This window comes from Neoarius graeffei, chromosome 23 (genome assembly GCF_027579695.1).
Source record: "Neoarius graeffei isolate fNeoGra1 chromosome 23, fNeoGra1.pri, whole genome shotgun sequence".
NCBI lineage: Eukaryota > Metazoa > Chordata > Actinopteri > Siluriformes > Ariidae > Neoarius > Neoarius graeffei.
In genome coordinates, this window is record NC_083591.1 from 3,931,816 (window position 1) to 3,942,881 (window position 11,066).

The window sequence follows — 11,066 nt, forward strand, 5'->3', positions numbered from 1 at the left end:
GGGTCTGGTACCGTTCTACGTCAACGCCACGGCAGGAACTACAGTTTACGGCGCCTTCGATCCTGTCACGGACATCGCCAACATCTGTGAAAAATGTGGCCTGTGGATGCATGTTGATGTACTTACCTGATCTATATCATTCTCCATACATGCTGAAGAACACAGTAAGGAACATGTGTAGCATTGATGTTTATCACAGGCAGCTTTTCACTCTTACAGGCGGCTTGGGGAGGCGGATTACTGCTGTCCAAGAAGCACAAGATCAAACTGCAGGGCATTGAGAAGTAAGAACATTTAACTCATCTCATCTCATCTCATCTCATTATCTCTAGCCGCTTTATCCTTCTACAGGGTCGCAGGCAAGCTGGAGCCTATCCCAGCTGACTACGGGCGAAAGGCGGGGTACACCCTGGACAAGTCGCCAGGTCATCACAGGGCTGACACATAGACACAGACAACCATTCACACTCACATTCACACCTACGCTCAATTTAGAGTCACCAGTTAACCTAACCTGCATGTCTTTGGACTGTGGGGGAAACCGGAGCACCCGGAGGAAACCCACACGGACACGGGGAGAACATGCAAACTCCACACAGAAAGGCCCTCGCCGGCCCCGGGGCTCGAACCCAGGACCTTCTTGCTGTGAGGCGACAGCGCTAACCACTACACCACCGTGCTGCCAGAACATTTAACTATTTTAGGCAATTCATTTTACTTAATGAAGGACTGAAGGCCTTTAAAACATATTTTACAGTAAGTTATGTAGTATGTAATATGTCAGTATGTAATACAAAGCAGGACTACAATGGAATAACTGTTCATACTGTATATCATGACATAGTTATGTACTATTTGAGAATAATACATTCAGGAAGCAATGCAATGACACACTCTGTATCTGTTTAATGCGCCAAGTATTTGTACCTATATTCAGATTTTAAAGTGGGTGTGGCTTTAAATATGAACTCTACCAATAAACCACTGGAAAAATACTGAAAAATTCCCGCATGTAGAAATATCAGCGTATCAGCGCGGCGTGTGAATTCCGGCTCTGACAGAATCTCGACCTCAGCTACATCACTCCAGTTCATAAAATCAGTCTACAAACGTAGTTGGTTCTACTTCCCAAAATGTAAATGAACTTGTCACCGAATTTAAACCATCATGACCCTGACCAGACAGTTACTAAAGATGAATGAAGGAACACTATACATGGATCGCCATACGTTCACGTTCACGTATATTGTCTTTCTTTGTCCGAGATCCAATCACTCCCCCGCACGAAAGTACAAACCTCCCTTTGTGTCCTGTGGGATCCTGGTCATCCCACCTTTATTCCCCAGATCCTAGTATCTATATCCATTTAGAAGCTTTTCTTTTCAAGTAATGTATTCAAACATACTGTCCATTGGAGTGTAATTCGACTATATGGTCAAAAGTATGTGGACACCTGACCATCACACCTGTATGTGGTTCTTCCCCACGCTGCTGCCACAAAGCTGGATGCAATACAATTGTGTGAATTAGAACGTCTTTGGAAGCTGTAGCATTACAGTTTGCCTTCACTGGAACTAAGAGGCCCAAGCCTGTTCCAGCATGACAATACTTCTGTCCACAAAGCGAGCTCCATGAAGACATGATGTGTTAAATTTGGAGTGGAAGAACTCGAGTGTCCTGCACAGAGCCCTGACTGAACTCAACCTCACTGTTATGAACTGGAACACCGACTGCACCCCAGATCTCCTCACCAAACATCAGTGCCTGATTTCACCAATGCTCTTGTCACTGAATGAACACAAATCCCCACAACCACACCCCAAAATCTAATGGAAAGCCTTCCCAGACCTCAGAGTGGAGCTTATTAGAAGAAGAAGGTTTTATCTGTCACATGTACACTGAAATTCCACCTCTACATTTAACCCATCTGAAGCAGTGAACACACAAGTGAGCAATGAGCACACACACATACCCAGAGCAGTGGGCAGCTATGCTACAGCACCTGGGGAGCAGTTGGGGGTTCGGTGCCTCGCTCAAGGGCACTTCAGCCCTGATACAGAGGGAGGGGAAAGTCCTGTGGGGGGAGTTCCGTCACTCAACTCCCTCCACATTTTTTCTGCCGGTCTGGGAATCGAACCAGCAACCCTTTAGGCCAAAGGCTGGTTCTCTAACCTTCAGGTCATGGCTGAAGGTTATAACATCAAAGGGGAATAAATCTGTAACGGGATGTTCATCAAGAACATATATGAGTGTGGGTGTGCAAACCTTTGAACATATAGTGTATCTCATAAAATTTGTGAAGGTACATAATTTCTTTGCTTTAAAAAATAAAAACTCCAGAGACAACAGTCACCTTTTAACGCTAAACATATTAATTGTCAGTTGAGATCCATTAATAAGGCAATTTAAAGTAGTTATAGCCTGTTTTGTGTCGTCATGGCGACTTCTTCTATGAAAAGTGTTAAGCGCTTGATTTGTCGTGCTTAAAATACTACTGCTGGCAAATCCTGCTCGAGCACACCTGAGGACTTTTGCAAAGTAGTGTACACTCTTGAGCACAGCTGCCACCCTTATTGCAAATCAACCTGCGCTCCGAATGTAAATGGACCCGCACTCTTCATGTAAAAAGAATCAAGAAAGTCTCCGTTAGTAATAAACATTTGCTCCCATTTGGTCCTCATGATCATAATCTATCATTCATATTCATATTTTTCTGCTTCAGGTATTAATGCCATAATAAACATCTTGTGGCTTGTCTGGATTCACCGTATGGAAAAAAAATAAAAAAGGAAAATACGCTTTGACCTTCTACCAGATAATAATACACCTTTCAGACACACTGTCTATAGCAGACATGTTTTATAAGGTCTTCATAAGCAAGCTCGCAACGTCACGACCTTGTTCAGGACATTTATATGAATGTGTATGTGACCTGGTTGAATCTATGGGACGTTACTTTTCTAAAGATCTTTTTTCTCTTGACAATCATGACCCATATTTTATCTGATGTAAAATGTCAAGCTAGAGAAGAGCTGAGTCATTCAGGTGGAACAGGGCAAAAAATTAAAAGCCTCATTCAATGAGTCATGCTTCTTTCTGTTTAAAATGCTTTTGGAAGGAGATTCATTAAAGTAGAAATTACACAAAAAAGGACAGATGACCTTAATTTTTTTTTTTTGGTTTGAACAAGTGTACTGTTTATCGAGTTTGGAATTTGGAGGAAACATGAAGCATTGTGGACTTGAAACTCATCTCATCTCATTATCTGTAGCCGCTTTATCCTGTTCTACAGGGTCGCAGGCAAGCTGGAGCCTATCCCAGCTGACTACGGGCGAAAGGCGGGGTACACCCTGGACAAGTCGCCAGGTCATCACAGGGCTGACACATAGACACAGACAACCATTCACACTCACATTCACACCTACGCTCAATTTAGAGTCACCAGTTAACCTAACCTGCATGTCTTTGGACTGTGGGGGAAACCGGAGCACCCGGAGGAAACCCACGCGGACACGGGGAGAACATGCAAACTCCGCACAGAAAGGCCTTCATCGGCCACTGGGTTCGAACCCAGAACCTTCTTGCTGTGAGGCGACAGCGCTAACCACTACACCACCGTGCCACCCGGACTTGAAACTCATCTCATCTCATTATCTGTAGCCGCTTTATCCTTCTACAGGGTCGCAGGCAAGCTGGAGCCTATCCCAGCTGACTACGGGCGAAAGGCGGGGTACACCCCGGACAAGTCGCCAGGTCATCACAGGGCTGACACATAGACACAGACAACCATTCACACTCACATTCACACCTACGCTCAATTTAGAGTCACCAGTTAACCTAACCTGCATGTCTTTGGACTGTGGGGGAAACCGGAGCACCCGGAGGAAACCCACGCGGACACGGGGAGAACATGCAAACTCCGCACAGAAAGGCCTTCATCGGCCGCTGGGCTCGAACCCAGAACCTTCTTGCTGTGAGGCGACAGTGCTAACCAATACACCACCGTGCCACCCGGACTTGAAACTATTAAAAATAATTAAAAATCACACATTCATGTCAGTCTTGCTGATTCTTCTGTATCTCTTCAGGGCTTCTTCCGTCACCTGGAATCCCCACAAGATGATGGGCGCCCCGTTGCAATGTTCCGCCATCCTGGTGCGACAGAAGGTCAGTCAGCTCACATTTACTGGAAACCTGAATCAGCCACACTTTGAATTAGATGATTTACCCAGCTCTGTGTTGATGTCAGGGTCTGTTGGAGGCGTGCAATAAGCAATGTGCCGAGTATCTCTTCCAAACCGACAAGCATTATGACATGTCTTACGACACCGGAGACAAGACCATCCAGTGTGGGAGGCACGTTGACGTCTTTAAGCTCTGGCTCATGTGGAAGGCTAAGGTACCCCAAGGCATTCTCTTTCCCCTGAAAATAAAAAAAGTACTAGAAAAATACTGATTGATTTATGAAGTGATGATTTATATTAAAGAACCAGACAGGAGAGGTCTCAGCACTAATAAATAATCTAATTTATCTAGACCAGAGATGTACATTGTAAAGCCTGTTTACATTAAAATGGACTTAAAATGAACATTCTCAGAAAAGATAAGAAGAAACTCTGCATGTCGACTTTTCTAGTCTTTCCGTGTGAACTAAAACAGATGAGCAGATGACTGATTTTGCCCTAAGAGTCTGGTTACTTTATAAAACCTTGTTTACACCCATAAAAAAGCTCTCAAACTCTTGCTTCCCTCTAGCTAGTTCAATTCATGCTCCATAGATCGTGAATTTACAGTTTGGGCTAAAAAAAAAAAATAATAATACGTTCAGTTTACAAATTTCATTCGCAAAACATTCTTTAAACTAATGCATGTAAATCTGACAAGCCCAAACCCACTGGCACAGCAAGTCAAAAAGAGCCTAGCTCTGCTCACTACTTATCCTAACCTGACCTTTATTTATCACAATCAGGACTTAAATTCATTTTAAATGCATTGTCGCTACAATAAAGCATTAAAAAAACACTAGTCAAAACATCACCGCCACAAATGCACCTGTTTGCGATCTGCAAGGTGACTAGCATGATGACGTTGATGGCTGGATTAGCATGAAAGTTTAACTTTGCTCCATTTAGGAGTAAAAATTCATAAAACATAACAAACAAATAAGAAACTCATCTCATCTCATTATCTCTAGCCGCTTTATCCTTCTACAGGGTCGCAGGCAAGCTGGAGCCTATCCCAGCTGACTAGGGGCGAAAGGCGGGGTACACCCTGGACAAGTCGCCAGGTCATCACAGGGCCGACACATAGACACAGACAACCATTCACACTCACATTCATACCTACGCTCAATTTAGAGTCACCAGTTAACCTAACCTGCATGTCTTTGGACTGTGGGGGAAACCGGAGCACCCGGAGGAAACCCACGCGGACACGGGGAGAACATGCAAACTCCACACAGAAAGGCCCTCGCCAGCCACGGGGCTCGAACCCGGACCTTCTTGCTGTGGGGCGACAGCGCTAACCACTACACCGCCGTGCCGCCCCAAATAAGAAACTGCCATTTTTATTTATTTATTTATTTATTTGGTTGTCAGGTGGGAATGCAAAGGACCTGGAAAAAAAACAACAAACAAATAAGAAACTAGAATACAAGAAAGGCAGGACTTGGAATGCTAAATCGCAGCTTAGAATGAAAACTCTAAACTGTAATTCTGATTATTTTTATATTTAAAGATGTTTCTACAATACGACAGAACAGTAGCAGTCATTAAGTTTGGCCACACAATGTAATTCAATGTTTTTTCTTTTTTTTTTTAATGAAAAGTCACGTCATGTCTTAAAGTAATGATGGATGTCGTTTCTCTTTACTTAGTTATTCAGTTCTTGACACAATACTGTACGCATTATTACAGCTGTGGATGGAATAGGGCTATTTAACAGTTATTCCATGAAATCGAATCGTACATGAGCTGATAGCTGACGAGGCGCGTAGCACCGAGTCGGCTATAATCCATGTATGACGAGATTAAGTGGAATAACTGTTTTATTCTATCCATATTCACTGGATTTTGAGAAACGGAGCACTTTTATTTTTATTTTTTGCAAATTTGATCAATAAAAACTTTATACAAAACGTCTGACAAAATCATTTACGCTTAGAATGTAAACAAACCGGCGAAATGACAGGAGCAATTTGTGAAAAACGCGATGATGATAATAATAATAATCCTTGAAAAATAAAAAAAGATATATTCTTACCATCAAATACTTTTATTCCATATTTTGTTGCTTTTTTTTGTGTGTGTATTTTTGTGGTTTTGTTTTCGAGTAGAGTTTTTATTTCGTCCTCGGTTGGTTCAGCAACACGCTCTGCCATTTTGTTTTTCTCTACCCACCACAGGCGATTGCTCTAAGACAACGAGGGAGGCTCAGCCTCCTCTAAAAATGACGAACATCGTGTAGGATGAATTGCGCTAGGCTTATGTTATAGCCGACCTTATAACATTGCTATTTCAGATCCAGAATCATAGAAATATATGTGCTCAACCCAACTACAGTGCGAAATCATTCCGTTATAACTTTCCCCAGTTCGCCTAATGTGTGCATGAGTTTTTCCCCCTCATGACAGCGCGATGCAGCCCAGCCTCAGTGGACTTCAATGGCATTTTGGAGCTCTGCGCTTTTCAATATCAAAATGCAAGATGGTTATTGGACAAATACTGCGAAAACGCCCGCCCACGGACTCCCAGCCTCACATGGGAGGGACATGGCAAAGCTTTCCGCGAGGAGACTGGTGATTGGTGAAAGCGGCCGGATATTTTCTTTGATTGACAGCTCGTTTCAAATATAGACAGGCAGCGGTGAATTTCAGTTCAGTCCCGTGCGGATTCCCAAGTGGTGTGGTGTATTGTAAGAGATCAGCTTACATTTCGATTTCATTCATTACATACGGTTTCTACCAGCTTTTTTAGTTTGTATATATTTTCATTGTAAATAAAGTGTAAATATAGTGTTGTCAAGTTTGCTATCTTAGTTCCAGAAATGTCGTTTATTTGAGTGACTGAACTTGAACTTGAGGGGGCTAGTCAGCTAGCAAGAAAGCTGCGCACGGATGCCAAGCATTGCTGATTTAATTTTGGCGAAGCCATTTGCCAGTCTTCCTTTCGAGGAAAAAATTAAAATTAAAGAGCAGGGTAGACCAATGCCTCAAATTGACTTGGTGAAAAAGGTAGGGAATAATACTCGTTCCTTTCAGCTCTCCTGGTACGAGAAAGTGAATTGACTAACAGCAAGTGACCCACATCAACAACAGTAAATAGGCTACTTTAGTAATATGTCATGGATGGACCAAAAATATAGAATCTATTTAAAATGTTTATGCTGAGTATATTATATTGGAATATATATTTTTCTGGATATGAATTAAACACAGCTACAATTTGGAAAACATTTTTAAACAAAAACACAGCTGAGAACATTTCACACTACAGACCTGGATTAAAAGTGAAGGGTTATCAAAATTGTCAATAAAACATTTCTCAGTCAAAATAAGTAAAATATAGGGAAAGTGTCATTGAATGAAATGTGTGGCCCCCAGCTCTATGTTTGGCTCCCCAAGGTCAGTGCTTGTGCCTATTCCAGAACACTCTGCTGTTACTGCTGAGGTTCCTGACAAAGAGCTGCTTTCAATAATGATCAATTTTTAAACAACATGCCACAATTTTAAAATATAAAATGTAAAAATATACCCCTCCCCCCCAACACCACCATCATGTATATTGGACAGTAGGCTAATGGGCCAAAAGAACCTGTTATTTCACAGTTTGTGACCCTGCCAACAATCAGCCAGATCAGAGGCAAGAGTATGGGCAAAATTGATGTGTTTTTTCTTTTTTCTTTTAAAATCTGGAAATATCGTAACCGACCAGCCTCCCCTGTTTGAAAGACTACCAGCCGCCACTGCTACCCACGGTATATGAGCTGACATCCTAGTAGTAGAGTAGCCAATCAGAGCACATGATTGCTCATCTCCAGTGAATGTGGATAGAATAATTTTTATTTGTATTATTTACTATTTAATATTATGGATTACTTCAGTTGCGGTGTGTACAAGGACTATTTACTGTATTTAGTAGTTGTATTATTTACTGTAGCCCTGTGATGACCTGGCGACTTGTCCAGGGTGTACCCCGCCTTTCGCCCGTAGTCAGCTGGGATAGACTCCAGCTTGCCTGCGACCCTGTAGAAGGATAAAGCGGCTAGAGATAATGAGATGAGATGAGATCTCAGAAATGATTCACAAGGTTATGTTCTTAAGAAGGCTTGAATCGTACAAAACAGCTGTTAGAACTCAAGTTGCACATTTTGAGCATTAATGCAGCTTTTATTTGAACATGTACTGACTCCTGGATTGAAAAATAAAGCAATTGAACCAGGGCAGTCTTTTTTTTTTTTTCCCCAAGTCACGCACAAAGCCTTCTGTCCTTGAGCATACTTTCTGATCATCTAATGTGCTGATTGTTATGTTTCACATGCTGTGCCTTGGTAACGTTTTCCTTACGGTAATTTCTGTTTCACATACAGAACCCCATGAGCGAGAATCCAGGAACGTTAGAGATCATGCAGTAACACAAATGCTTATTAATATTCACTCGGTTTACAACATTTACAGGAAATGGAAGCAAAGTTTTGATATCTCCCTGCTGGAGGTTATGGCTGCAAATGTGTAAATGTGACTGGAAATACTGATGTTAAATATTGACTGAATGCTTTGCAGGGATCAGAAGGTTTTGAATCGCAGATCAACCACTGCCTGGAGAATGCTGAGTATCTTTACTACAAGCTGAAGAGCAGAAAAGATTTTCAGCTGGTCTTCCAAAGCAAAGTAAGTGACCAAATATATGTGATATGTGTAATTTTTTTGTGCGAATAATGGGACAGGACAAGTTACGAATAGCGAGTTGATCTTAATTTCTTGCTACAGCTGTCAAGAGAGTAAAAACTGGCTGTGCTCTTTGGGTGGGAGGGGCATACTCTTCTTCCCATCTCATTCACAGCAAAAGTAGCCAATCGCAGGCATGTGTGAGGTCATGTATGCAGAAGAGGGCAGATAGCACATTCCCCCGAGTGTGTTTAACTGCCCTGTGATGCAGCCTGAGTATCATACAGGTCTAGAATATCATCTAGGCGTTACACATTTGGAGCACACTACTTGCACCGACACTGTGCAGTGTGAGACCTGGCTCAGGGTTTGTGCCGACGAAGCAGGAAACCATGGCAACTCGACTTCCACTAATCCTGCATTTCCCTGAAATATCTCCATATCTGTCCTTTCTTCAGGGCTGGAAAATATTTGCACTTTGTTATTGTGTTTAAGGATGGTTCAGGATTATTTGTCTTTCACTCAAGCAATATTGAAATGATATACTTGTGCTCTTTAAAAAAGGGGGAAATTTGCAAGAAAAACAAACAAACAAACAACAACTTAGATCAGTTAGGTCAATTTTCAGATTGACCTTCAGAGTACTCTTTATTTATTTCTTCATAAAAATGAACCAGCAAATCTAAAGATCAGTCTGTCAGCTTGAAGTTTAATTAATTATTAAAAGATTTTTTTTATCTTAGCTGAACAGTTGAGTTTTAAAATTAACTAGCTAATTTAATTTTCTAAATTAGCTCAGTAAATCAGCTAGCTAGTTAAGTTTTCTATAATATTTTGATGATGGATAGATAGATAATCACTTTAGTAAAGTTTTGCAAATTAGTCCATAAGAGCTTACCTAGCTAGTTACATTTTGTAAATTAATTTGTTGCATTAGCTTGCTAATTAAGTTTTGCAAATGAGCTCATTCAGTTAGCTAGCTAGTTAAGTTTTGTACCGTAAGTTAGCTTGATGAATTAGCTTCCCGGTTTTTTTTTTCAAATTAGCTTCTTAAATTAGTCAGCTAGTTAAATTTTGTAAGTTAGCTTGTTACACTAGCTAGCTAGATAAATTTGCAAATTAGCTTAAATTTGTTAGCGAGGTAAGGTTTGTAAATTAGTTTGTTAAACTTGTGAGCTAGTTGAGTTTTGTAAAGTAGTTTGTTAATTTAGCTAGCTAGTTAAGTTTTGTAACTTGGCTTGTTAAATTATTGAGCTAGTTCAGTTTTGCTCATTAACATGGCTAGTTGCATTTTGTATATTAGTTTGCTATATTAGCTTGCTAATTAGGTTTGCTCATTAAATTAGCCAGCTGGTTAAGTTTTGTAAGTTAGCTTGTTAAATTAGCTAGCTAGTTCAATTTGCAAATTAGCTTGTTAAATTAGTTAGGGAGGCTGATTTTGTAAATTAGTTTGTTAAATTAGCTAGCTAGTTAAGTTTTGTAGATTAGCTCATTAACATAACTAGCAAGTTAAGTTTTGTTTTCTTACTTTAGCTTGTGCTTAGAACTTTCATCAGTTAAAAATATTTAGATTTTTACACTTGAATACTTGAGTAGGGTTAAATGGAATTTTTTTTTAACTTTTACTCGAGTAGATTTTAGCCTCCAGACTCCAACTTTGAGTTTTTGAACTTGTACCTTTATATTTACTTAAATACAGTCTCACTGTTCTTTGTCCTGTTTCTTGCAGCATGCCATTTTCATTTTCCCCTTATTATTATTATTATTATTATTATAAAAGAGCAATAATTTTCACATCACACTCACACATTATGAATACTACCTGAGTTACCACATGTCTCATTTTGAGAGAGAAGGTAATGACTTGTCTTCCTATCTGTCTCTTCAGCCTGAACACAGTAATGTGTGCTTCTGGTACCTGCCGAGCCGAGTGAGGAACATGTCCCCGGGTCCTGACAGAGACAGAGAACTTCATACGGTGAGATAATAGTGGAATCACTCAAACTATTATCCAAAACAACCCAAAGTAATGGGAAGCATTTGGTATCTAACAGCTGCATAAAAAAGACTTAGCAACAGCAGATCAGCCATGTTCACACACACACACACACACACACACACACTGCCTCGTACGATTGAACATCACCCTCGATCTCACCCTCAAAACAAAAATATGGATAAA

The 11,066-nt window shown here is 40.8% G+C and overlaps 2 protein-coding genes across 7 annotated transcripts in view; one reads left to right on the forward strand and one right to left on the reverse strand.

Moving 5' to 3' along the window:
* The window catches only part of mc4r (melanocortin 4 receptor), a 47,377-nt gene that overhangs the window by 24,385 nt on the left and 11,926 nt on the right, over positions 1–11,066 (reverse strand). For 3 of the 5 annotated variants that reach the window (XR_009651288.1, XM_060905610.1, XM_060905611.1), the window contains exon 4: positions 10,707–10,836. The gene's annotated coding sequence lies outside the window, so the exon portion shown is untranslated. Of the gene's footprint in view, positions 1–126; positions 345–10,706; positions 10,837–11,066 lie in introns of those variants that run through there. The other 2 variants (XM_060905612.1, XM_060905613.1) reach the window with 2 other exon arrangements.
* Positions 1–11,066, forward strand: part of gad3 (glutamate decarboxylase 3) — a 30,043-nt gene that overhangs the window by 16,149 nt on the left and 2,828 nt on the right. For both annotated transcript variants that reach the window (XM_060905609.1, XM_060905608.1), the window contains exons 9-14: positions 2–118; positions 220–284; positions 4,089–4,167; positions 4,250–4,399; positions 8,780–8,887; positions 10,773–10,862. In XM_060905609.1, coding sequence (XP_060761592.1) covers positions 2–118; positions 220–284; positions 4,089–4,167; positions 4,250–4,399; positions 8,780–8,887; positions 10,773–10,862 — 609 coding nt within the window. The remainder of the gene's footprint in view (position 1; positions 119–219; positions 285–4,088; positions 4,168–4,249; positions 4,400–8,779; positions 8,888–10,772; positions 10,863–11,066) is intronic.